General features: G+C 42.7%; 1 protein-coding gene and 1 long non-coding RNA gene across 5 annotated transcripts in view; one reads left to right on the forward strand and one right to left on the reverse strand.

The window, feature by feature from the left end:
- The window catches only part of LEF1 (lymphoid enhancer binding factor 1), a 70,277-nt gene that overhangs the window by 36,116 nt on the left and 6,966 nt on the right, over window positions 1–27,195 (forward strand). The window contains exons 5-12 of one of the 4 annotated variants that reach the window (XM_088163853.1): window positions 5,263–5,395; window positions 9,341–9,431; window positions 11,627–11,710; window positions 13,538–13,660; window positions 14,358–14,520; window positions 17,202–17,309; window positions 20,223–20,271; window positions 20,920–20,960. In XM_088163853.1, coding sequence (XP_088019979.1) covers window positions 5,263–5,395; window positions 9,341–9,431; window positions 11,627–11,710; window positions 13,538–13,660; window positions 14,358–14,520; window positions 17,202–17,309; window positions 20,223–20,271; window positions 20,920–20,954 — 786 coding nt within the window. In that variant the 3' untranslated portion in view covers window positions 20,955–20,960. The remainder of the gene's footprint in view (window positions 1–5,262; window positions 5,396–9,340; window positions 9,432–11,626; window positions 11,711–13,537; window positions 13,661–14,357; window positions 14,521–17,201; window positions 17,310–20,222; window positions 20,272–20,919; window positions 20,961–27,195) is intronic. The other 3 variants (XM_014878317.2, XM_088163854.1, XM_014878320.2) reach the window with 3 other exon arrangements.
- On the reverse strand, window positions 9,719–26,279 carry LOC148224003 (uncharacterized). The gene is made up of 2 exons (XR_015803297.1): window positions 22,755–26,279; window positions 9,719–10,473 (listed from the first exon to the last, which is right to left on the reverse strand). It is a non-coding gene; the product is annotated as an uncharacterized LOC148224003 (long non-coding RNA).

Consider the following 27,195-nt stretch of genomic DNA (forward strand, 5'->3'; position numbering starts at 1 on the left):
ACCATCTGCTAGTATCTGTAACCAATGCATAACTTGCTAACAGGAGGGGAAGAGTGAACAGGCTGGGGTGATTTTTTTTGTTTTTTTAGAAACAACTTCATGTTTAAAGAAAAGAGGAAAAAGAAAAACCAACCCAGCACCTCTTTGGATGTTGACGAGGGACGCTCAGGTTTTGTGTGCAGAGGCTTGCTTGCCTCCTGGTTTTCTGCAAAGCTCCCAGCCTGCCTGCGACCTCCTTTGTAGATGCATATCCTTTGAAGGGTCATTAATTTAATATCTTTCTCTGTGCAGCAGCTGGAACAAATGGTGGCCCCAGCTCCAGCAGGAGCTCCCAGCTGCTCGCCTCGCCCAGCGCTGACCTACAGGCATTTTTGCTGTGGCTGTCTCGGGCTTTTTATAGTTTCTGCACTTGTTGCATATAAGATACCTTACAGGTGTGGGCCTTCACTGAAGTATTAGGTGGCTGTTTTGGCTTTTTCTGAACTCTTGCTTTTCTTCAGAAGCATTTCAAAAATGAGGAATAACTTACTGGATTCAGACTGAATTTGTGCCGCAGCATTTCACTGTGAACTCACTAGAGATTAATCTGAACTGTCTCACAGTGTTCTCCTCGGATGGGAGGGCAGGCACATGTCTGAAATGGTGAATGGCTCCGCGAGTGCAGGTGTGGCACTGCCAATGCAGGGGTCACCAACCATGTGGCAGCAGCTGTGCCAGTGCCACAGCCAGGAGATTTCTCACTCTGCTCCTTGCCCTGGCCAAAATGCCTGAGTAAGTTCAAGCTTTACCACTTGCAGACTATAGTTGCTGTTTGCAAGGGAAGTGTTTTCTGTTGTACTGACCTGTTCCTGAGTTACTTTAACACAGCAATAGCTTTAAACAGGTGTCCAGTGCATAGCAAAGCTCCTGCTGGGATAATGCTGACTGCTGGGTCAAGGCCCTCTTCCCTGCAAGCTCTTACCCTTTGCCCACCAACATTGTACTGGGGATTTTGGGGTTTTATTCCAGGTCAGTCATAAATCTGAATAGCAGCTTCATTTTAGCCCTAACTGGCCAAATAATTTGGCTCCTGCTGTTTCCAGTACACGTAAGCTTTCCCAGTCCTGTTGGTGTCCTTCAGGGGACTGTCCCCTGCCTGCATTACCTCAGTTCAGCCTGAGAGCACATGCTTGGCAGAAATAAAAGATGCCGACTGGAAAGGCCAAGCTGATGAGAAAAAGTGCCCCAGGGAGGGCCGCACAGAGGCCAGTTCCCAAAGGATGCCGGCGTGGTCTGTGGTGCAAGACTGTGCTTTGGGACTGGAGCCCTGGTGGCTGTGTGGTCTCTGAGAAGGAGACGACCAAGGCTGAGTAGCTCAGGAGTGTCCCTTTGAGCTGAATGCTGCGGGGCACAGCTGTGTGTTCCCAGGTCAGCAGGAATAGGCTGTCCCTTTGCCTTTAGCCTTTAGTGTTTGTAACAGGTAATGCATGCGTGATAAGGTGTCCTAAAACATAACAGGAGGTCTTCAGGTTGTCAACAACAGGTCCTCATTTTCAGCAATTTACTTTTTCTGAATTGTGTATCTTGAGCTGTGCTGTATGTCCCATTTCCTTTACTTTCCAGGTCATGTGAAGAACCTTAGGCACAGAGAATGGAATTTCACTGGTGTGGTAATACACCATTTATGCTGCATCAGAGCTGTGCTAGGGACAGTTTCAGCAAATGTTCAGCTTCTCCAGATTGTCTTGGAAATGAGAATGGAAATGGAAGTTTCATCCTCATTCACTTTATTGTGGTTTTAGAAGCTGCTTGGATATCTACTTTTACCAAAATGCTAAGTTTTGGTGGGTGGATGAAGTATAATTTCTGTACTGAAAAACCGAAGAACCCCACACAGGACAGTGCGTAATTATGTAATTGTCTTGTTGAAGGCATGTGGACTGATCGGGTTTTGCAGATTTTCAGGCTGTGCTGAGGAAAAAAGGCACTCTGTGCACCATGCCTGTATTAGATATAAATGTTACCAGTGTGCCAGGGAGAGCTGGTTGTGGGTTTGGTCAGCAGTTTCTCAGCAAGCCATGAGAAGTGGAGTTCTCCCTGCATGGAGGTCATGTTGCCCAAGATTGGGTCTCTGTCAGTCTCTCAAGTATTTCTGCAGCTGTATGTGTTGTCTTTGGAACATTTGAGGAGACAAATGTAGTAGGGATGCCATGTTTGTGGGAGGAGGAAGCCAGTGGGTAAAGGCTGGGAAGCAGCAGAAGCAGTCTCATCAGCACAGTTTTGTACCTGAGTGTGAGGTCATGGTTCACAGCCCTGGAAAGCAGTAGTGCCCACTGTGAGCAGTAGATGGTGGAAGGGGCTTTGGCAGCATCTCCAGTCCAGATGTCCCCGGGGTAAAGGGTGCAGGGCAGCGTCCATGGGACTGGGTGGGACCCCTGGGGCCAATCCCTCACCGCAGCTGGAAGTGAGAGGGTTGAGAGGGTGGCAAGAGGGGCATCCAGGTGTCTACATATGAGGTCTTGGTCTCCTGCCCTGAACCCCCTCTGTGAGGAAGGCCCAGATAACCCGTCTGGGTTGCCTTGTAGGGCAGGTGCCGTGGCAGAACCACTGCGAGTCCATAGGGCTTCTGGAAAATATGTCATCAGGCCTTTCTCCTCCTGGTTTCGTCGTGCATGTGTCACCCTGTGTGCCCTCCTGCTGTCAATCACTGTGGCCATCTCGGTGGGGGCAGAGGGAACAGGGAGGCTCATCCTGTGCCCAGCGAGCCCCCGTCTGTTGTCACACTGGGGTGACCAGCAGGATTTAGCCACCAGAGATCCCTGGGTCTTCCCAAAGCAGTGTGGGGCAGGCAGGATGGGAAGCTTTGCATTATTGCTATTTTTTATTGCTACTTTTTTCTCCCAATTTCTGGCTCTGCAGACCCCCAAATGCTCTTAATGGAGATATGGCCCGTTTCTATGTTAATTTTAAGCCCACGGACAAGCAGTTTGCTTTTCTCCTGACTTCTCACTGTTCCTTTGCTTGTTGAAAGCCGCTGCCATGGGCTTAGGGGATAAGGTGCTGAGAATTAGAAAATAAAATCTGCAGGATGCTGGAGAGCAAAGGGGTACAGGGATTGGCATGCTCCAAGTATAAATGGGTGATTTCTGAAAGCAAGGAGCCCTGATACCAGGGCTGTGCATGACAATTACATCCAGTACAATACAAAATGTTAATTACTAAATTTTGAGAAATTAATGCTGATTAGCAGCTGTGTGTATGTGACCTAAATACATCTATTGGTTATCTTTATTCATAATATACAGTTTATTGTTGATCAAGTAATGGCTGAATGGTGGGCTGGCCCACAAGTCTCATAGCTAGAGACTGAGGCCCGATTTGTAAATCGTCTGAAATTTGTTGGCATCTGTTTTTTGTGGAATTTATAAGGATGGTGAAGATGAATAGCAGTCTGAGCTATCCCCTTTACGACTCAACTCATAGATATTATTGAGAATTCATATTGCTTTTATTATTTGGTCATAAAAATGGACCTAATGCTTGTTGGCTTTAAAACACCTACCAGCGCTGCTTTCTGTCTCCATCTTGCAAAATATAAGACAAGGCCGAAGCTTAAATTAAAATCCTCAGGTTCTTATCTCTTTCCCACAGGAAAGCAAATCTGTATTGAAAACCGTAAAATTAAGAGGAGAGCAAGGATAGCATAATTTAGCAAAAATTCATGGCACCAGATTCTGAGCTATATGACTGGAGGGATAGGTCAGACATTAAGAAGATACTGCCTGCTAATGCAAGTTCCTTAAGGTGGTGCTCTGGAAACAAGGAAAGCGGAAAATGCTGCACTGATTCTCGTTTGCTCCCTTTCCCCTACTCCTATCAGTCTTAACAATAAATTGTCTATTTAATAACCCGTCTGCTTCCAGAAGTCCAGAAAAATCATGGACTTGTGCATGGAGCTATGTCCTAACATCTGCTTTGTGCCAGGATTTCAATAGTGAACTCAATGAAAATTAATTTCATTGGCCTCTTAATTTTTTTTTTCTTAATTCCTTATGTTTGACAGGCTGTCCTTGCTGTCAGTGTTTCTGTCTGAAGGATAGCTTTATTTTGGGGGGGAATTTATTAAAAACCCATTTGTTCCATAATTATTTGTGCTAAGGGGCAGGGTAGAGTTGCAGGGCACAAATGAGGAGTGCCTGTTACATGCTGGCATCTTCACTATGCCTCGTCCCACCATGGAAAGAGCAACTTGAGTTTCAAGCAGTGTTAATAATGCAGGATTTCACTGGGATTGAGGAGTTCTGCTGTCTTGCAACCTTGGTATTAGAGGTGATTTTGACAGCATTCTCCTGTCGTGCTCCCTGCCTCCTCCTCTGTGCCTCTGTACTGAGGGAAGTACGGTGGGAAGTGTGGATCTTGCCCTGCAAGGACATCACCTTAAGGCACCCGTATCAGGACCCTTGTGGGCATTTGTAGCATTTTGAGTTCTTGATAGAGTCAGAGGCCTCCCAGCTTTGTCTCCCTGTGCTCAGCAGGTCTCCCCTCTAAGTGACCCTCTTGAGAGGCCACTGCCAACTACTCCTATATGAAATCAGCCTTCTAAGGGTGACCCTTCCATCACCCGGTAGACAGACCAAGAGTTTTCAACCCGAGTTTGTAAAACTGCAAGGAACAAACTTGCTGTTCCTCTGGCGATGGCAGGGATTTGTCCCAGCTGTGCCGTGCCATGGCCATGCAGGAAAAGCAGTGGGGGGAGGAAGAGGGAAGTTGATGAAGCTTGTGTTGCTCTTAAGGCTGGAGATATGGCAAAGCTTTACTTTAAGCCTTCTTTTTTTAAACGCTGTTCCCATAACCAAAGGGTTTCTCCAGCACTGCTGCTGACTCTGCTGTCCTTAAGTCGCAGCCCTCGGTGCACAGTGCCTGCCGGTCCAGCACGCTGCTCCTCCTGCCCTGCAGCTCTCCATTTGCCATTTCCGCAGCCCTGTCTCAATGTCTCCCAAATGCAGTTCTTCCTGCTCCCGGCCCCCACCCATTTCCCTGCATTTCCTCAGTATCTGTATCTCTCTCAGAGTGCCAGTGGTTTGATGATGCCGATTCTGGCAGCAAACCTGGTTTCCATCCACTAGCCCCAATGTCAGCTCTGTCCATCTGTTTCCCCCGCTTCAGTAATGCAAATATTTAAAAATAGCATTTTGGAAATGTTGAGTTTGTTGGTTTTTTTTTTTCAAAAAAGCAGAAGCCTCACCTCGCTAACACAATTTAATTTTCGCTCTCTTCTTGCAGTCCAACAAGGTGCCCGTGGTACAGCCTTCTCATGCGGTTCACCCCCTCACCCCTCTTATCACCTACAGCGATGAGCACTTTTCCCCGGGGTCACACCCGTCTCACGTCCCCTCTGACGTCAGCTCCAAACAAGGTGAGCCCATCCTTTCTCAGCACAGTATGGATTCAGAGTGGTCCTGGTGCCCTCTATGCTGCTGACACAGCCAATATTACCAATTTGTAATATTTTAGAGGGAGGCTTCCAGGTTGCATATGCCTGCTTTCAGAGATCTAATTCTCCTGTGATGCTGATATATAACTTGGCTGCTTACATTTTTATGCTCTTTCTAATGTGATCATTTGAGCTTGCTTTTCTCATCAAAGTCTTTCAAAATCTCACTAAATAGCAGCCAGTCTTCACTATCTCCTGTGGTGCCCAAGACTTGCAGCATGCAAATACAGAAAGGGCAACCATCCCTTACCTTTCCAAAAACAGGAGACAAGTGCTTCAGTAGTGGTGCTACTGAAACTTTTTCTTTCACTTTATTTTATGTCTTCATATTCTGGCTGTCCATATTCTTCTATATGTCAGTTGCATAATCAAAGCATTGCCCATAAAAATAGTTTTGAGCTTTACAAATCTGACGTTTTTTAACCTTCTTGTGCTGGCTGCCTTCTGCAGAAAGCATCTTTTTAGATGTCCAAGTCATGCATGTCGGTTTTCTCTGCACATCAGTCTGCAGAGGACCTCTTAAGGCTTACACAAAAGCCTCCTACATCCACATCTGGGAATGTCAGACCAGCCCTGCCCCGGGTCAGTCTGCAGGCCCTCAGGGAAGAACAGACAGTTTCCATGGTGTCGAGCCCAGCCTATACCAAGAGCTTCTGCCCAGTACCCAGGAGAACATAAGGGGTTCCAGGAAGGGTGTGCTTGCTTGCAGTGTGTTGCAAGAGCTGGGGAGGGATGTAATGGATGTTGGGGAGGTGCAAGGGGAGGACTGGCCATGGCGGTCACAGGTCTGAGCCAGGGTTTGGGTCAGCATCTGAGCAGAAGAAGCCTGCATGGAAGAGCTGATGGTGAGGAGGGAAGGAGAGAAAGCAGAGGCTTTACAAAGTCATTCACTGTAGTCTGGATATCTCTGCATGGGCAGGAAGTCTGTCAGTGCCACAACTGGTCCTGGAGGGTGCCTCTCTCTGCGCTTGCATGTCCCACTACGTGCTGTGACACTCAGTTGACAAAATCCTGAAACTCTGCCTTGCCTGGGCACACATCCATATGCAAGTTGTCCCATTTATCTGAAGAGGCTTTTGGTCATCATTGTTCATGGAGAGAGGCTTTTTTTTCCTGTCTTTCTCTAAATGCTTAGGTTTCATTTTGGCTGTGCTATGGAGATAATAACATGGGCTATATCCAGAAATGCTATGGCCTGGTGGGTCTGTGTGGTTTTTGCTGTTTGTTGGTTAGGTTTTGTTTTTTTCCAGGGAGGAGCAATACAAAAAGCACTCTGCCTGGAAAGCCTGGCCTGTAAATATGTGTATAATATCTTTTTCAGACTTGGAAGAAGCAAATGGAGACCTCCTGTCCTCATTTGTCTTCCTCCTTTGCATCAGTGCTCAGGAGAAGAATATTCACACTCATTCCCTGAAATCCCAGGGGTGCCACGCGTTAAGAGAATGGGATTTCCACCTCTTGCTGAAGCTGTCTGTGACAGCTGGGGCACAACCCACTGCTGCAGTTTGTGAGCTTAAGGGGTTTTTGCTTACTGCATGCTGAGTTTGCCCTTTCGTGCCCTATTTTTTGACTTTACCCCAGTTTATTTTTGTATTCCTGTACAGCAGACCCCAACTGAACAACATCTGGGTTGTTGGTTTTTTGTTTCTGCTGCACATCCTCTCTTCTGCTTTTTCTCTACCCTCTCTCCTGTCCAGCATCCCACCAGTCATGTCCCCATCCCTGAGTGCAAGCCTGCTGAGGGGCTCTGCCAGGAGGCACAAAGCTCATTGCCCTCCGGTGTTCCTAAGCAGGCTCTTGATCACTTTGCTCAGTGTCGGGCAAAGATGGGGATGGATAATGTAGGCTGGAGACTACTGGTTTTGTCTGGGATGGTCCCCTTGATGTGTGTGGTCTTTCTGTCCATACTCCCTGTTTCGGCGCCACTGGCATGTGGAACAGCCACAGTGAAGTAGCCCATGCAGTTGCTGCAAAGAGAGGATTTTTTTTTTCCTCAGGTCCTCTGCCAAATGCCTCCAACCATTGTTTCTGTCCTTGCCTCCCACTGTGGGTCTGGAACAAGGCACTGCCCTGGCGCCCTAGCCTTGATGCCAGGGTGCCCTCCTCCCACCAAAATCCTCCAACAAGGGCGTCTGCAGCAGCTTGCCCTCAGCACTGCCTCTTGCACCCAAGGCACTTTGGGATGGACACACAGCACTGCTTTCCTAAAGGCAGTTATTTCTTTGTTTTTTTAATTTTAAATTTAACTTTTTTTCTTATACCTCTCAAGGGAACTTGCTTTGGAGGGCACTGGCCATATGGTAGCTCTGTGTGCTCCTGCAGGCGCTAGGTGCTGGTAGCCCTCCATAAAAGGCCAGGAGTTTTGGATTAGCATTACAACTGTGCCTTAGTTAAGAGAGCAGTGTTGTCTCCGTGAGTCAGAACTGAAGATCCTGGGGAAGGAGTGACCCAGCTCCTGGTGCAGAACTTGGTCTGGCTGGAACAACATCATGTCATCACTTCCAGGAGCATCAGTCATCATCAGAGATGTGAGAGATGAGACGCTGGGCCTCTTTTACACCCTGTTTGGTTTTCTTTTTTTTTAACCATTCGGAAAGAGTGTTCCCTCTCATGTAAAAGTCCTTGGATATGTAAAGTGTTTCCTTCTCTGTCAGCTACCAGCTGTTTTACACCTTTGAAAAGACAACTGGCCAGAAATTCGATCCTCACTTAGGTTGTGGTTCCAAGTCCGAAAATTCAGGTTTTTTGAGACAGTGACACCACTGGTATTATTTTTCATGCTTTCCTGTACATGGTCCTGACAAATATTCTTCAAATCTTGTAATTAAATTCAGAAGATTAAAATACAAACTGCAGGGGAATAAATCAGTAACATCAGTTTATAAACTAAGTCTCAAGGTAGCACACCCTCAATCTTGGACCTTTGGAGTGTCACTACATAAATATTTAATACACTTTTAAAGCAGCTGATTTAACATGTGAAGTAGACTTAACAATTCCTTCTGCTTCACCCCCTCTTCCCCAAACACATTTAAATAAATCAATGTCTTTGTGGCCTCTGCAACTGTAATTCCTTGTCTCCTGGGAGCACAAGGTTTAGGTGAAGAATGGAGACCACAGACCCTTTTGGGATGAGGATTAGCTTTAATCTTGAGGTGATTCTTGCAGTTGTAGGACTCTGTTCTGGGGAATGTGAGCTGATGGATCATTCCTGATGGGACTCTTATTTTTCCATGAAATACTGCCATTGCAAAACAGATTGACCTTGGAGCCCACAGGAGTCAACTTGATGAAGAGCTTAGTTGGAACTGGAGTGACAATTGGAAGCCAAATGAATCATATCAAGTGTGACCATTACAGGCCTGAAAATGATTCTTAATTAACCACTGATCCTCTGTGGTAGCAAGTTTCCAAAATCTGTGAATCCATAAGGGAGCCCGTGAAAATATAAAAGTAGCAATCTACCTAATCTAATAGCTCTTCTGTGCTTCCTCTTTGACAATGCTTTATTTTCCCCTTGTTTCATGATGTGTTAGAAGTGGTCCTCAGGATCCTGCCAGGTTTGGTGAGACCCTTGAGAGGACAGTAGCACCTATTGCACTTCACAGGAGATTGAAACTTGCACAGGTCCTTACCCATACATTTTTTTCCTCCTTCCATGTTGTTTTTTCCTGTTTCTCCCTTCGAACTGCAGTGTGCAGTATTTTTAAAGGTGACCTGTGGAGCCTTTTGCTTTTAACACTAATCAAGAAGGTGGTTATTCCTTATCCACAGCATTGGTTCCATTGCAGTATTAGCTGGGAACTGTAGGTCATATAAGAAGTATTTTGAGGGGAAACTCACTCATTCTTCTGTGCTTTTTAACAGGCATGTCCAGGCATCCTCCAGCTCCTGATCTCCCTACCTTCTATCCCTTGTCTCCAGGGGGTGTTGGACAAATAACACCACCTCTTGGCTGGTAAGATTTTTTAGCTTCTTTTCAGACAGGTGCATGTTCACACCATTCACTATTATTGAATCAATCACGGCATTTACAAAATAATAATAATGTAATTTCAGTAAGAAATTGCTACTATATTTTAGTTAAATATGAAAAAATGTCGATCTTTGAAATTAAATGAATCCGTTTTTTGAGCACATATAGAAATTGAAGTGTGTAGATTTCACTTTGAAGTCTGTATGTTTCTTATGGCACAGATTTGTGGCTCTTAGCTTTTGGAAAGATAGGAGAAAACAGTTCTCAAGTAATTTAATATAAATTTTAATAAACAAAATTGCAATTGCTGAATAGAGGGGAGGTAAGAAAGAACTTTGAAGTGTGTGTGGGGAGGGAAATCTTGAAACTGCCCCAAATAGAGAACAAACTTCTGTAGTCTGCTGCTTTTTACAGTTTCTGTATGGAGAGAAGCCTCTGCCACTGGGAGATCTTGCTGCTCTTGCTCATACTAGCACTCTTATGATCTCTTGCTGCCACTCGGGGTGTCATTTTCCTTTTGGAGGAAATGTGGTATTTTTGGAGTAAAAGGTTTGGCAGGGTGCTTCATGTCTGTTTGGGGTAGATATGTACTTGCCTTCAGTTATCTTGGAGCAGGGAATAAGGCAACTCAGCCACAATTCCAGTGCTTTAAAATCTGTATTGTGACTAGTCTATGCCCACGCAATGAGGGATGCAGATTTCTTTGGTTTTTAATGTCTCCATGGGAGGGAAACATGATCCAGATGACAACAGGCAGAGAAAGTAGAGAGCAGAAGATGGTGAAATGCTGTATTGCTGGCATATCTTTCAGGAAAGGTCACGTGCCTTTTGGGAGCAAATAATTAGTAGATATCAAACTAAAATATGGAAGTATCTGACTATATTTTTAAAATCTTTTTTACCCCCCTCTTCCCCATTTTGCTGCTTAGCTGACTCCTCGCTTCCACTGCCACCATGCAGTTGCTAGCATTCGTTTTCCAGATGTGGTCAATCATTTCTTCTGAATGGTTTCTCGGTGCAGAAACTGGGGGGAGGGAAGAGAGAAAAGACAAAAAAGAGAAGGACAAGATTCAACCTTAAAAGGCTCAGGGATGTGTTCAGCAGCACTCACCAACAGCAGGACATACTCAGCTGTCCCTTATGCTACGGCTCCCTGCTGAGGTAGCACTGCTGGGACTTTCTTAATTTTTTTTTTCATTTCCTCTTCCCTTTGAACGCTGCTCATTTCCAGTAATAGGCTCCAAGAGTGAAATCTATGTCCTGAACCTTACAAAGGCCAGGTTCCATTTTTTCTCATCTGAGAGCTAATCGACCAGTTATCAATCAATATTTGAATAGGATTAATGTGTGTGGTGCCCCTCTGGCTGGTAGAGGTGTTTGGGCTGAACTGCTGTTTGCTCACTTTACCATCGTGTGCAACTTCAGGGTGTTCACTGTAGTCGTGACTGTACCATCGTGGACTGAAAGTGATCAAAATGTAGTGATGATGATCAAAATTAAAGACCTCAAATGATGGACTAGTGGCAAAATATTCTGTATACATGGGAGTGCAAAGGAGGCAAAAACTTCACACAAGCTTCTCTTACTGCACTGCAAAGTTTGATCTCTAAGTAGTAAGATAGACTTGTGTCACTGTGGGCTTTTATGTGGTTGGGCTGGGGTTTTTTTATCAAATAAATTTCTACTTAGCAAAGCTGTCCACTTGTACCTCACTATAGCATATAATAATGGAGGGAGTCTTAAGTTTTCAAAGATTTAATAAAACTGTTCAAAAAGCTTTTTAGCTTAATAATTCATCATCTGGTGTGCTCGCTCTGATCTACAGTAGAACTACTTGGAATAAGATGCTTTTTTCCTAAGAGCTTGTTTAACGAATCCGACTCCAGTGCTTCTAAAAGTAGGTGAGAGAGGGATGGAGATAGAGGAGTGTGCATGTGTGTGTGTGCACCTTTGAGGAGGAAGCCTGGAAACTTAAGATTGGGAATCTTTCAATAGTAAGGGAGAAAGTTCATAGCATTTAAGTATTTGTTAGTTTAATTAGCAGAACTCTTGAAAGTGTTTGCTCTTACCATTTATTTGTGACTAGTACTGAGTTCCCATCAAGAGCTTGTAACTCTAGTGTAACCACTGAATACCATATCATATGATTGATGGGTTCCTTTCTTCTGTGACCTCAGGCAAGGTCAGCCTGTATATCCCATCTCGAGTGGATTCAGGCAGCCCTACCCATCCTCACTCTCAGTCGACCCTTCCATGTCCAGGTAGGTGTAGGAGGTGAATGACTGACTGGGGAGTAACTGCTGGCATTAGAGGGCAAGTTGCTCTTCCGCTTGCATCTTGGTCTGCCTTTGCTTGCTTTTCAGTCAGCTAAACCCTTATGCATTCATTTTTATTTAACTTTTGTGTGTACATTCAGTTTGCCTGGATCCCACACTGGTCTCATTCAGCATTTTCTTGTCAGTCTCTGAAGCATTGCAATGAGGAGCACCCAGTGAATTGTCAACAATTAATTGAGCTGTTTCATCTGAAATGAGTCATTTGTTCATTTCTAGATGCAACACGTAGTGTTGTGCATAGCATCCTTGGGTTTTGCTCATGTCAGTATGCAACCACGTGGATTGTCACTCTAGTCTGTGTTCTCTAGTTCCAATTAGTCTTGAATCACATAGGTAATGCTTTGTATGGAAACTTGCTCACAAGTAGGTATTTCATAGCCCAAAGCCACTAATGGCAGGGGATGCATACAGTATTTGTACTGGTGTGTGACTCAGGCATTGTGTCTTTACGTCTAAGTGCAAGCAAGCAATGCTAATTGAGACCTGGCCATGACACACTCCAGACCTCCTATGCTCTGCTTTTGCATTCTAAAGACAGCTTCTGCATCCTGTGCTTGGTGTACAAGAGGTTGCAATATACAATTCTTGGGTTTTTTTCTGTGATCTGTAGAAGAGACATCCTCTTGCACAGGGATTTAAGGCAGGCCACTTGATAAGTGGTAGGTGCTCTTACCTCTTTGTGTGTGGGCTCCTTTGGGTTATCACTGTCTCTTCACTTCTTTACAGGAGAATGATAAGCATGTGACTCTCGGGGTAATTGGGAAGAAAACCCATTCTTTCTCCATGGTAAAATCACTTGATTTGGTTACAGGGCTTTGTGTTTCCTTTATCTTGATCACATGAAGGAAAAGGGCAACAAGGGGACTAGGGAATGGTGAAAGGAGAGACTGGATGCCCTTCCTTAGCCATCACTCATTCAGCAAAATTTTGGAGCATGAGCTTGCTTTTGATGTTAACAGTACTTTCCACCAGTTTAAAATACAGCATGCAGGTTTTCTGCTGTGCGAGAGTTTGCAATGCTCAGCACCTTCAAGATCTGTTTCAGCTGTCCTTGAGAATGACCTGGGTTAGTAAGGTAGGATTATTCAGTTAGTGGTGTTTTGATTTTATTTTCCATTTTCTTTCTTGTACAAATGAAAGGAAGCTTTAATTAGGACAAAAATCTCTCCCTGCTCCCATCCTTCATCCAGGATGTAGGATTTTCAAAGCATATTTTAAGCATTTGAGGTAAGAATAGTGCGTTCAGATGAAATGATGTTAAAATCTTTTACCTTAAGTACCTTGAAAAGTAAAGAGAGCCATCAGGGACTTCTTGAAAAGACTCTACTTTCATTTTATTTGTTTCTGCATGGCAGTTTCCTCCTTTGCATTGGCTGGTGGTGGATATTTCAAGGATGTTTATATCTTGGTGTGGAAATATATTTTTTTGGTTAAGAAATGTGTATTTTTATTGCTAGACAGTGCAACAGTACAAACATTAATTATTTCTCATGTGCATTGCTAAAAGTGTTTTCCTGAAAGGTAATAAAACAAGTTCTCTACAACCAAAATGTTGGCTGATTTGTTTGCTTTTCTTGAATAATTGGGCTACAATGCACAAATCTTAGCCAAATATTTTTCGTGTGCTCTTTAAGAGTTGTTTTCATTGCAAGCTCCATAGTATTTGCATTCTTGGAGTGTCCTGCTGCTGTCATACATGTTTGATGCCTGCCTTCAGTGGGGTTACAGACCTTGCTTTGTTTTCTCTTTTAGGTTTTCGCATCACATGATTCCTGGTCCTCCAGGCCCTCACACAACTGGAATCCCTCACCCAGCTATTGTAACACCTCAAGTAAAACAAGAACATCTGCACAACGACAGTGAGCTAATGCATGTGTGAGTCTGCCTTTCTGCTCTAGCCTTTAATGAATAAATGCTTGAGAACTAACTCCGTCTGAAGAAGAGTCAAGTATGTTTAAAAAAAAGTGCCTTTCATGACCTCTTTATATTTTAACTCTTCTCCTATAACCAAAGCATGGGCTGTGGGCTACTGTTTGGTAAGAGTAGTGAGAAGCCATTTTCCATTCCAGTCCAGCACTTTTAAGCTGTTGGCAACAGCCATCTTGATTCAGTCATAATCATGGACCTGTCTAGTTGTGACTGGTGCTTGAGTGTGAACTCAGGAACTTCTGCTGGAAAGTTCTTATCTGCAAAACTCACTAGTAAAAAGCAGTCTCATTGTTTACTACTCAAAGGTGAAAGATCTAGGAAAGAAGGGGACCAGAAGCTATTCTCCTGCCGGTTGCAGTCTTTTAGGGTACCTTGGATAGCCTTTCAGAAAGAGAATTGGGACAAGTTTGGAGCAGATTCACAGATTAAGTGTTACTTGCTAGAGAATGTCAACCTGACATCCTCCCTGAGTATTAAACTAAAAGATGTGAAAGTGGATGGGACATGACCACTGAAATTCTCATTCTTACTACTTAAGTGCTACTGTAACCACAAGTTAGTAATTTTCCATTGAATCTTTTTAGGTTGAAGGCAAATTAATGCTTTTTTTTCCTTTTCTTTCCCTTTCCCAACTACGTTTTAGGAAGCCTCAGCATGAACAGAGAAAAGAACAAGAGCCAAAAAGACCTCATATTAAGAAACCTCTGAATGCTTTCATGTTGTACATGAAAGAAATGAGAGCAAACGTTGTAGCAGAGTGTACTCTGAAAGAAAGCGCAGCTATCAACCAGATCCTTGGCAGAAGGGTATGTACAGGAAGGTTTGTGATCACTCACGTGTGCTGCTAATTTGTGTTTCCCTTTAGCTGGGTGTGAAGGCTGACTTTCTGCTTGAGGTGATAACTGATGTGCAACTACGAAATTAGCTATAGAAGATAAAACATGCAACAAAAATAAAAGCAGTATCTTGATTTTCTTTTTTCAGCTTTAGCAACATCATCAAATTGGTGTCTGTTCCATTCATGTTATGGTGTCAGCATCTCAGACACAAAATACTCTCGGTTACACATAGAAAGATCATTCTAATCACATTCTGCGTCCTCCTTTAGGCCGGTGTCCATCAGGGCAGGAAGGGATCATTCAGAGATGAACACTGGATACCACTGGAGATGAAATTCAGAAGTGAATATAATGTGGTCCAGTTGTAGTCATGTAGGTTGGGAGGGACCCATAGAGGTCATGTAGTCCAATATCTGCACAAAGCAGGTCCGGTTACATCAGGTTGCTCAGGAACCTTCCCAGCCAAGTTTTGAATGTCTCTGTAGTCATCAGCCTAGTTCTGAGGATCCCAGTACATGTACCAGAGCCTTGCTGAGAGCTGTATGCTTCTGTGGCATTGTAGCTGTGCTCTGTGCTTTCCATGCTCAGAAAAAAATCTATGCAGGCCAACTCACAGCCTTTGTGTTCTCTGCCAGTGTTATTCTTCCAAGGAAAGGCAGAAGAGGTAAATGCCCATTTTGCAATTGACTCCCAGAAGTGAGAAAAGGGGTGACTTATGTATCAATCTGATTTTGAGTAGGGATTATTCAAATTCCCAGTGAACACCTCCTTTTGATCGCTGACCAAGGCAGTACTGAGAGGCACTGTGGCTCTCTGAAAACCCTGTACTTTTAAGTGGGAAATCAGTACATGACCTTAAGTGCTCATTTTATATTACAGTCGGAAGACATCTCCCTCCAAACAGAGCAGAAATCTATTGGTACTTGTCCCAGTTCATGCAGTCTTCTGCTTTCTGTTGTTCTTGTTACCTCCCCTTAAAGGAAGTCTTGGTACTTGCCTTTTCCATGCTTTTATGCAAGTCTCTAGGATCATGTATAGGCCATTTGCTTAAGAGTTGGACTTGATGATCTTGAGAGTCCCTTTCAACTCACAGTACTCTGTGATCTGTGAACTACCCGTACATGATTATCCTTAAGATGATTGATCTTAGTTGCTTAGTGTAACAGGCTTGTTTTCTTGGCCTGAACAAGGGCAGTAGCTTACTTATCTCTGTTTTGGTAAGGAATCAGCCTCAGGGCTCCTTTTTGTGCTTTCTCTGCAGCTTTCAAGTTACTGTTCTCCATGAAAGTACCTCAAATCCCACTTTTCCTGTGGTGCAAACGAGGCATGAGTTATCCAATGCAATTGCTTGGACATTAATTCTTTTCCATTGTTTTGTGTTCAGTCATCCTGGTCTCTATTTAGCCCGTACTATCCCAGAGAAGGAACCACCTCTGTTCTCACCAGCTGACATTTTGCATGCTGCTGGGCTCCCCAATGCCACAGCATTGTGTTTGTTCACTACCTTCCAGTTTTTGGTTGTGCATGTGGAGTTTAAGAGTTGCAGACAGGCTGAACTGCTGTGGTCTCAATTGCACATCCAACTTGCCAAGTCAAGGCAGACAAGAGCTTTAGTTCACATCCTCTGATGTGTAACCAGACAACATATTAAATCATACAAATGTGATCAGATCTGAAATCTTAGTTCTGTATGTTAGTCTTGTATGAGTGTCTTTATGATTGTTTGTCTGTTTTTTGGATCTTTTTAATAACTTCTTCTCCCCTTACTTCCCCATGGATGTTGTCAAACAAGAAGATGCATCTAATGCTGCAGCAGTAGAACTTAATTCTAAATAAAAGGCTTTTACTCTTTCTGGTTCAGGTCTATGATAAGTGTTTCAACAAGAACAAAATTACTAGATACTAATGTAGCTGGTACCTTTCATAGTGTGCAGGTTGTGAGGTTTTTTGGTTTGCTTTTTGGGGGAGGGGGGTGTGTTTTTATTTTTAAGTACATGAAACCAGGAAATATATTCCTGCTTGGCTACAAAGGTCAACTCACGTAATTTGTAAGACTGCAGTTCTGTGATTTCTTTATCTTTGAAACTTTTGCAGTTTCCATTTCCTTTTTTCAATCAGAAAGAAGGTCTCTTAAAGTTCAATACTTAGAAGTTGATTTTGGAACAGGGGTGCTGGTGTCCAGAAAGCCTTCTGTGTTGGCATTGAAAACTTGTGTCTAGCTGCTGTGTGAAACCAAGACAGCAGACGCTTCTGTCCAGTGGAGATTGCTGCCCTTTAAAAGCAGCACAAACCCCCTCAGTTCTGTTAGGAGCTAAAGACTGTTCTTGTTGCTGGTTTTTTGTTGGGGTTTGCTTTTGTTTGTTTGTTGTTGTTTTTTTTAAGTAGTGTTGGGAGAGCATGGTCCTGTGAGCAGATTATTTGGTGAGCCCTGTTTCCATAAATAATTTTTGTCTTGCTCAAGGCACTTGGCAGTTGCAGAGCTGAGAAATGCCTGAAAGTAATTAATAAACACAGGTGCTTGTAATTGCTAATGAATTCAATTTTTGCAGTGGGGAAAAGACTGAATCAAGTCACTAAAATGTTCAAATCATCTGTTGCCTAGGTATAAGTCAGCTCCTGGTTTAAAGGTGTGTTTATTTTGTTTGCAGTGGCATGCTCTCTCCCGTGAAGAACAAGCAAAATATTATGAACTAGCTCGTAAAGAAAGGCAGCTACACATGCAGCTTTATCCAGGCTGGTCTGCAAGAGACAACTATGTAAGTCACTCACTTGAAGGTTATTTTTAAAAATTCACTTTCTTTTTCTAACTTCTAAAATTATTATTGTTTCTTCTTTATATCTTGTGGAAACTTCTGGATGAAGGGATGGTGAACATATATATATAACATATGTATATATATATATATATATATATATATATATATATATATATATATAATATATATAACATAAACCTTATATTTGTTTTCACTTCAAGCACCCAGAAAACAGGATTTTGTTGTTGTTGAGATGCTTCTTATGAAATTCACAGTTTTTGAGGGGAAAAAATAACATGGAAAGTTTTATTCCTAAGACAATGGCCAGTACTGTCTGGAAGCTCATGTTGTACTGTACAGCTGTGAATTTTCCATCATTTGATCACTTATTATCCAGAAATCTTTCTTAGACCTGAGAGAAAAAAGGGATGTCTTGCTTTCAAGACAACTGCAAGCCCAAGGGTCTCAATGCAGAGTGAACTTTAGCTGAAATTAATTCAGAATGGTCCATCTGTGCAAATCTTGTAAAAGTAACCTTCCTGGTAGAGCCTGCTGTTTATACATATATATATATATATATATATATATATATGTATATACGTTAAGAAGTTTTCTTACAGTTACTCTTGTTTTATAATTAAATCTCAAATAGCTTGCACTGCATGGTTACACTCTGGTGCCTACTATGAGCTGTCACTATAGCCAAATGTGATGATATCAAACTCAGAAGTTGCAGTCCTGAGAGACTGATCCTAACCCGAGATCTGAGCTCCTTTCTGTCCCTCAATTAGATGTGACACCATCTATTGGGATAGGAAACGTACATGCTATATTTGGCTCAATTTTCCTTCTGCATTAGGTGGACAGTAGTTTTTCTCTACTTCAGTGATGTCTTTGGACATTAAGGATTGAGGTACCTGAATAGAAAAAATGTAGAAACTGGCACAGAATGCATTGACACAGAAACCATGTGATTATCTCTGAAGGAAATATCCTGGTCTTGCTGACATGCATGCCCATTTTGTAAGCACACACACAACTGAAAGCCCTAGCAGCTTCTTTCTGTCTATTTTATACAGCCAATAAACTGTCCTGACAGTACACAGGTAGAGTTTGTTTCCAGTAGCAAGACCATGTCAACTGAGCTGTTTTGAAGCATAGATGGGAACAAACAGGGTCTTAGAGAAAGACTCCCTGGAAACAGGGGGATTTTGCTTGTCTCAAATTTACTTGCTGGAAAGTCACTCCACTTTGGAGTCTTGTCAGCTCATGCATACTGGACATCAGGCTTCAAGATGATCCTGTTGGTCATGTTGGCTTTGAGAACCCTGTGCTCTGCCCCAGCCTGTGCCACACAGCACAAGCAGCGGGCCCTGCGGTTTCTTAAATGCCTTGACAGACATTTGGAGTGTGTGAGGTGGCACGTATGAGTTATCTCTTTGATGTGCTTCCAGCCTGCATCCTGTGTGGAAGTATAGCTCTGACATACTCCAGTCCTGTATGTTACAATGAAGAACTCTGCTAGCTTCCTCTTGCAGCCCTCCCTCTCCTCTGCCTCTCCACGAATGCACACGTTCTGCAGTGGTGGTCAGACAGTGATCATAGGAGAGCACAGTTTATCACTGAAACCTTCCCAGACATACATCATCTTGGCTTTTTCCAAAACGTGAAATTGTGTTAATTTAGCACAGGTATTACTCCAGTATTTTGAGGATTGGAGGTGGCTTAGGGGTGGTTCTTCTGTTTCACAAAACAGCACAAGAAAAAAGACGTACTGTTTGGCTTTAGTTCTTCTATTTGATTTGCCTGGTTATTCAGGATTTTAGGAATTTGAAGAAAATGTTATACATTGTTATTTAACTGTTAATACTATCTTTTTCATATACTTTTATTACTGATACCCAAAGCAGTCATGCAAAGTAGTGTGATAGACATGAGAATCTTGCTCACAAGGCATTGCCCAGCCCTGTTGCCAGCCTTGGGATAAATAAGGACAGAAGCTTGAGCATCAGCCTGTCTGGAGGCTTCTTTAAAATATAAATACATATGATATTTTCTTAAAACACACACAAAAAGCTTTCACTGACTATACAGGGCAATAAAGACATGATACGTGGAAGAATTTCAGTGATGTTTAGGGTGATGCAAGATGATTGAGGTTTAAAACTGTGGGTCTAAGCTGAGCTTTTGTTTCAGTTGACAGACTGTGTGAAGCAGGAGCCGTGGCCATTTCCATAGATGGGGGTGCAAGAGTGCCTACCTATGTGTAGGTTGGCATGCTGTGGCCAGTGTGGTCTCTCAGAAAAGACAGCTCCAGGCATTCATTTGTGTTCTGCACTTCAGCCATGTTAAGGGTGCTCTGCTGTACAGTCTCTGCTGTTTGGTTATTGCAGAGTGTGCTCTCCAGCCACAGCCACATCAGACTTGGCTTTTGTTCAGGTACAAGCATTATAAGAACAGTTTTAGTTGGCTGGTTTTTTACCCTGGGGACAAGTCATGGTCGTCCCAGGTACTTTCAACACCCTGTCTGCTCCTACCATGTATGACAGTGTAAGTATCTCAATGTGTGAAGAGTTCTTATAAGAGCCATAAATTATGATATCAACAAACGTGTCATCAGATTATTGATTATCTTAGGTGCTTGTGGCTGCCAGTGTTAGTTGAAAAACTGCCAGAAATTGTAGTTCCATGTGTATATAAATGTATGTATTACTGATGTGCATATTTCTTCATAGATGCTCAGATCAAACCTCGTTACCATTGAACTAGTTAGAAGTGGGATAGAAAAGCTACCCTGAAAATAATTGTGTTTTTTCCTAACATTTTCAGTGTCCGGATGACTTTTGCTGTGAGGTGAGTGACAAAATAGAGTTACGTGCATGTAATGGTATGATAAAATTTGCTATTTTTCAGGGGAAGAAAAAGAAGAGGAAGAGAGAAAAGCTGCAGGAATCAGCATCAGGTAGGCCATGAGCACCTCTTACTTGCCACTCACCTCAGGTATATTTTAGAAACCAGGGCTTGCGCTGTTTAATTTTTACGAGCTTTTGTCTAACGCTTGCTTCTGATGGATGTTTTAAGATATTTCACTTGGAATGCTTGTGAACATTCACACAACCCGTGCCTCCTTTCCCTTACACCCTTCTGAGCAGCAGTCCTGACAGCATCAATATCTTTGGCTGAACTTATGCATTGCTGCAATCACTGTCCTGTTTTAACTTTGCTTTTCTCATCAGTCAGTGTTGTATCATCTTCAGACTTAACTATGTCTCAAATACTGTGTGGTATTATTGGACACTGGAAACTTTACACAGACCTTTTGTATTGTTTCTCACTGTATTTTACGTTTCTTTGTACATTAACAGCTGCCTAGTAGGTTGGCTAAAAGCATCAGTGAAGTCTCATCTTTGCCTTTAAAATATACATAAAGAAACACCCTGTTTTCCCCAACAAAAAAAATGGCTGGTATAAGAACCATAAAAAACCCAAACAACAAAACCAAAAAACACACACAAAAAAAATTCCATGTAACACTGTAGCAAACAAACTTACTTGGAATGTGCAAAAACTCTGTAACAGAAATTTGTTAAAGGAAAACAATCTTCTACAGGTACAGGCCCCAGAATGACAGCTGCCTACATCTGAAGCATGGTAAGAACATCTCTAAAGCTTTCCTGCTGATGAAACTGAATTGTAAAATAAGCCTTCTTATAAATTTTATGCAATAATATGAATTTAGCAAAAATTGCAGAACTATCATATCCCAAAGCTAATGTTTCCTTGATTATTGATGGTTTTTATACCGGCTATCTATTAGGTGTTCACCATTTCACTGCTTAACCATAATATTTTCAAATTGACCACACCTCACTGACTCACTGCAAGTCTGCCTGTAAACCAAGGATGGGTTTATTAAGTGGTGCAAGCCCTCCCAGGCTGTCATAGCTCACAAGAGCAAGGTAGATGCTGGCTTAGGAGCACATTTTATGTGCTGACATCAACAAGATTCTGGCTGACTGGGTACACCTTTTAAAAACAATTTATTCATCTGTATACTAACAAAACACCTGCTAGGAAAATGGGACTGTATTTCAGTTGTTTCAGAATTTCTCCCACAGCTGTACAGTGCTATTTCATGTGTGGTACAGGTTGGGTTTTTTTGTGGTGGCTGTATTTCCAGCATGTGTGTTCTTTCTTTATATCATAGCTGCACTGAGGGTGGAATGACTCGTGATTACACATGTGCAATAACACCATCTAGTCAGCTTGTGAGTGCACACAGTACCACAGTGAGATTCTAATTTCTCAGTGCCTGTATTGGAAGGCTGGTCCTTCTCTTTTTCCATGTGATATGTTTTCTAGTAGGAATTGCATTAATTTAAAACAATAGTTGCTTCTAAACTGTCTAATTAACCCAGATTGCTCTTGGGAGAGTCCCCAAGAATCCAGGAATCATGCAAAAAATAATACAACTTTTCAAAATCACCTGCACACTGTATCAGAAATGGGCTCTGTCCTCTCTTCCTCTGCCTCCTTTGGCCACAGGTTCCCTGTGGCACTCAAGAGTAGTCAGCAAAGCAGGCTCCTGTTGTCTCTCTGCTCTGCTTGGACTTTCAGCCTGAGAAAGCCAACTTCAGTTTCCTGTGTGCAGTGTGTCAGTCAGCAGTCAGCATGATTCAAGCCTCTTCTGAAGTTATGCCATTATGCTGGTTAGTCTAAACCTGGTTAAGACAAGACTTTGGTGATTTGTTTGTTGGGGTTCTTTTTAAAGCTGAAGTGAAAAGGCAAAATCTGTGCTCATTTTTTCTTCCTAACAAGCACAAGTTTTTCAGGCAAGCAGACAGCCTTGCCCTTTGCAATGTGCCTAAGTCATGCTGATTTAAGATGTGGATTGAAGTGTTGGGGTTCTGTAGCCTATTCAACAAACGTAGCTGTAAAATATCATTACTTAGAGCATTATACCTACTGAAAAATAAATTGCTTTAACCTTGAGTTTTATAATTGATATTTCAGCTTAGTTGCCTAGGTCCATGACTGTTGTGAATGTTTTCACTTTGATCTTAAGGCAGTACCAGTAGGCAAAATACCCATAATTTTATCTGAATTGATGCAGAGCACTTGATTGGGATTGGAATAAAACTAAGGTTCAAGTGACAGCTAAAAAACGGGATATTTGGTTTCTTGGATGCGTTACAGTCTTGCCTATGCTGAACTACTTTTGTTGGAGTTTCTCTGCATTTTCAGTATTAGAGGTCGAATGTTCTGAGTGTGGGAGTTTCCTCTCCCTTTGACCTTTACACTTCTGCCTTCCTGTGTCCTCTTAGGCTTTGTAACAGTGCGGAAACTCTTGGCAATACCCGTCTCTCTGTCTTCAGGCAGCTTGTAACTCAGAGTCTGAAAACAGTAGTATGTTCTTCAGGGAAGGGGAAGTGTGCTGCTCCATACCTGCACGTGAAGGCAGCCTCCCGACGTGTGAATGATCAGAACTGGAGATGTACAGATGTGCTCTTGCTGGAAGTAGCTGCATAGAATGATTTAGGGAACCTGAATCAGCCAGACTTCAAAGTAAACTTCTGAAGGTTAAGACTCTTGCCCTCTGCAAGCCTAATCCAAAGAATGTTTTGCCCACAAGCATAATATCTTACCAGGCCCACAGCAGAGCCATTGTAGTCTTTGCTGGATGGAGATAATAAGTTTGGGAATAGCTTTCTTACTCACACGGATGGTGTAAGGAAGAGGGAGAAGGAGGGTGGGAGGTCTGGGAAGGAGACAAGCACTCTGTTATCTGAGAAGAATCAGAAATGAGTAGGTGGCAAGACCAAAGAAAGAATCTCAAGATCAGCACAAAGGAGATCAGCCAGGGCTGTAATTACGGTGATGTAAGTGAGAAGGATGAAATGGTGGGAGGGTTGTGTGGTGGGATGTTCAGAGGAAAGTAACGGAAGAGACATGCAAACAGACATGATTTAAGATACTGTGAAAGTTTTGGGTATGGGGTTTTTGTTGGGGTTTTTTTTGTCCGTGAACATTCAGCAAGTAACTGATTTTTAAGGTGGACCTCTAGTCCTGCTTTATAACTTGAACATGATTAGAGTGGTAGAGTCAAGGTGGTAGCATTAAGTTGCCCCTTTTCCAAGGGTTGTACACAGCAGTAGGCATTTAACTGAGTTCTGTAATCTCCAACCTGCTGAATGGCTAAAACACTTCAGAATACTCTAAGAATACTGTGACCCTCTGCAGTCTTTGCTATATTATCCTGCATTACTCCAAAGTGTCAAGAGCTGTGGAACCGTCCCAAGAAGGATTTTGTTTGCAGTTGACATAGCCCAATACACTGTTTGAAATAACTTTGATTTATTGAAAAAATAACATTTATTCTCTTCTTCTGAAATCAACCAAGAGTGGAATTAGACCTGATAATGCTAAAAATTAATTGAGGCGAGGCCAGAGAGGGAAGGGGAAATGAGGAAAGATAAGATTAAGGACACTGTAGAGATCACCTTTTGAGCACCTTTCTGAAAGGTGAGTGGTGGTTTTTTACTTTAAGCACAACCTTCTAGGGAATTTGTAAATAGGAGCAATTCTGTCTTGGAAGAGAAGATTTCCAATTTCCTATCTAGTCTGACTTTTGGAAGAAAAAGAAAAGGTGATTTTTAGCATCTCATGAGTATTTTAAAATCAGTAAGGAAATAGAAGTGTACTAAGAAAAATTCCTCATTATTCTGCAGTGTGGAAATACTTAACTTCTTATGACTTGCTCTGTACAGAAATCTTAAAGGCACATCATTCAACATATGGCAGGATGCAATTGGGAAACGACATAATTAAACATTGTGTTTTGGCATATCTTCAAGGGCTAAAAAGAGTGATAGAGAAGCTTAATAGACATCTGAAAACCTGTGAGAAGTGTATTTGCGGCTTGCAAAATTCCATCACAATTAGCATCTACAATAGCAAAGCTTTCAAAACGAAGAAAATTTGACTAATACTGAAATACTGATTTGCAATCAGAAGTACTTAAAAGGATCAGATTAAGAACATTTAACTTTGAACAATGAATTATCTTAACATTTTAAACTTCCTACATGGAAATTGGAGCCAAATTTCAGCACAGAAGTGATTTTTGGGTAGTAATTTATGACTGGATTATGTTTTCCCTATTATTTAAAAATAAAATGAAATGAGGCTATGAAAGCAGACTATAAAGTGGACCAGTCCACAGCCAGAATACTGTGGAAAAGAAGCATCTGATGACTGTGATCATGGTTGACCATGGTTTTCTGGCTAGCATCTGAGAAAGGAGATGCAAAGAGGATGTGGTACCTTCCTTTCTGAGGCATGTTTTCAAACCTAGCTTGTCCAGTGCTCTTGAAAATACTGCTGGAGTAGTTAAAATTGAAACAAATGCTCCACCCTTTCCCATAGCTCTTGACTGGTCAAAAGCTTTAAACAGAGCCTGGAGAACTTGAATAGAAGTTAGGCTCTGTGAGAATGTGTGGTAATGGTGGTGCAGAGATTTGTCCTGATTTGCTTTAAAAATTGTTTCCTGTGTGACCCATATTTCCCTATTCCCCATTTTACCCAAGAATAGTGGCTTTCAGCACAGGCAAGAGGGACAGAATGAGCAGAAGAAACTTTTCTGGATTGAAATATTTGTATTATTTCAGATAGGCATAAAATTTCAATAGAAAACAGGTATAGCCCTCCACAGAAAATGAGTATAGCCCTCAGACAGATCATGGCTTGGACTAAAAGGGACCTTAAAGATCACCTAGTTCCAGTGCCCCCCCACCATGGCCAGGGACACCTTCCAACTAGACCAGGTTACTTAAAACCTCATCAAATCTGGCCTTGAATACTTCGAGAGATGGGGCAACTTCTCTGGGCCTCACCACCCTCACATTAAAGATTTTTTTTTCCTAATATCCAATCTAAACCTATTCTCTGTTAGTTTAAAGTGATTCTCCCTTGTTCTATCACTACATGCCACTGTAAGAAGTCTCTCTCCAGCTTTTCTGTAGGCCCCCTGTAGGAACTGGAAGACTGCTATAAGGTCTCACTGGAACTTTCTCCAGGCTGAACAAGCCCAAGTCTCTCAGTCTGTCTGCAGAGGAGAGCTGCTCCAGCCCTCTGAGGATCTTTGTGGCCTCCTTTGGGATCGGTCCAACAGGTCCATGTGCTTTTACTGTTGGGGACCCCAGAGCTGGATGCAGAACTGCAGGTGGGCTCTCACCAGAGCAGAGCAGAGCAGAGGGGCAGAATCCCCTCCCTTGCCCTGATGGCCACACTGCTTTGGATGCAGCCCAGGCACAAATTACCTTCTGGGCTGTGAGTGCCCATGGCTGGGTCTCTTCCACGAACATCCAACACCCCCAAGCCTTTCTCCACAGGGCTGCTCTCAGCCCATTCTCCACCCAGCCTGTATTTGTGCTTGGGATTGCTCTGACCCAGCTGCAGGACCTGGCACTTGTCAAATTTCATGAGGTTTGCACAAGCCTGCCCAAGTACCTCTGGATGGCATCCTATCCCTCCTGTGTGTCCCCTCACACAACTTAATTCTGACCTGATGCTGATCTTGCTGGGGTGAAAGACAGAAGCCCTCCTGTCTTTCAGGGTCTCTGACATCAAGGCAAAGGTCAGAAGAGCAAACCCGAAGAGAAGCCAGGGTGCCATGCAGGTGGCAGGTACAGAGGGGCACTGACACCTGCTGGGAGAGGAGCAGCAGAGCAGAACCAAGTCCCTGCTGCCCTTGAGCATCCTGGTGGGTGGAGGTCCCGAGGAAAGGAGGAAGGGAGGAGGAAGGGAGGAAGGGAGGAAGGGAGGAAGGGAGGAAGGAAGGAAGGAAGGAAGGAAGGAAGGAAGGAAGGAAGGAAGGAAGGAAGGAAGGAAGGAAGGAAGGAAGGAAGGAAGGAAGGAAGGAAGGAAGGAAGGAAGGAAGGAAGGAAGGAAGGAAGGAAGGAAGGAAGGAAGGAAGGAAGGAAGGAAGGAAGGAAGGAAGGAAGGAAGGAAGGAAGGAAGGAAGGAAGGAAGGAAGGAAGGAAGGAAGGGTGAGGGTAGTAGCAAAGGATAAGTTTTACAAATTAAAGAACAGCAGAACACTTTCAACTAGACAATCAGCATAGATATGGGATTCGAGAAATAAGGAAAAAATTTTAAGGATTTTTGCAAAATAAGTGCAGCATAGTCAGTTATGAAGCTGATTTTCAGCATTTCATATTTTAAATTGACACTGACATGGAAAAAATAGATAATTCAGGAGGTAAATGTGTAAATTTGCAACTCAAGTTGCAGAACCTACTGTGAAATTAGAGATGCTCAATGAAGTTTGAACTTAACCACAGTTACAAGTGATTTAAAAACCCCTTATTGTTTCACTTCTGAGGTGTTAGCAGTAGGCGGCTTGGGCTAGAATGAAGGAGAGCAGTGGGAAAACTATTGTTCTAACTCTTCCTGTGGGATAGGGTGGGGACAGGGAGTTGACTGCTGGTGCACCATTCTTCTCTGGATAAAAACGGTGTATTTTGGTGAATTTAGTAACCACCACACTGAGAAGTCTAAGGTAATGAGAAAAACTCTGTAGAAACAAACTGTTTCATAAATAAGATGTAAAGTTTTGAAATGTTTCGTTTCTAATTGGAATAAAACTTCAGAATTTTAGTGTTTTTCTCAGGTCTGCACTGCAGTTTCTTTTTTTTTTGTGTGTATTTACATGAGAAATTTCAAAGTGCGGTTTTTCTACTGTGTGGCCAATGAGCTAGAAATCAAGTTTTTATGGCACTATCAGTCTTTCCCATTTGTTTCTGGAGACTAAGCTTGTGTGAAATCTGTCCTCTCATTTCAAAATAATTGTATTCAAATGCAGTTCTATAAAAGCTTAGCAAATCCT

This window comes from Sturnus vulgaris, chromosome 4, assembly GCF_052056855.1.
Source record: "Sturnus vulgaris isolate bStuVul1 chromosome 4, bStuVul1.hap1, whole genome shotgun sequence".
NCBI lineage: Eukaryota > Metazoa > Chordata > Aves > Passeriformes > Sturnidae > Sturnus > Sturnus vulgaris.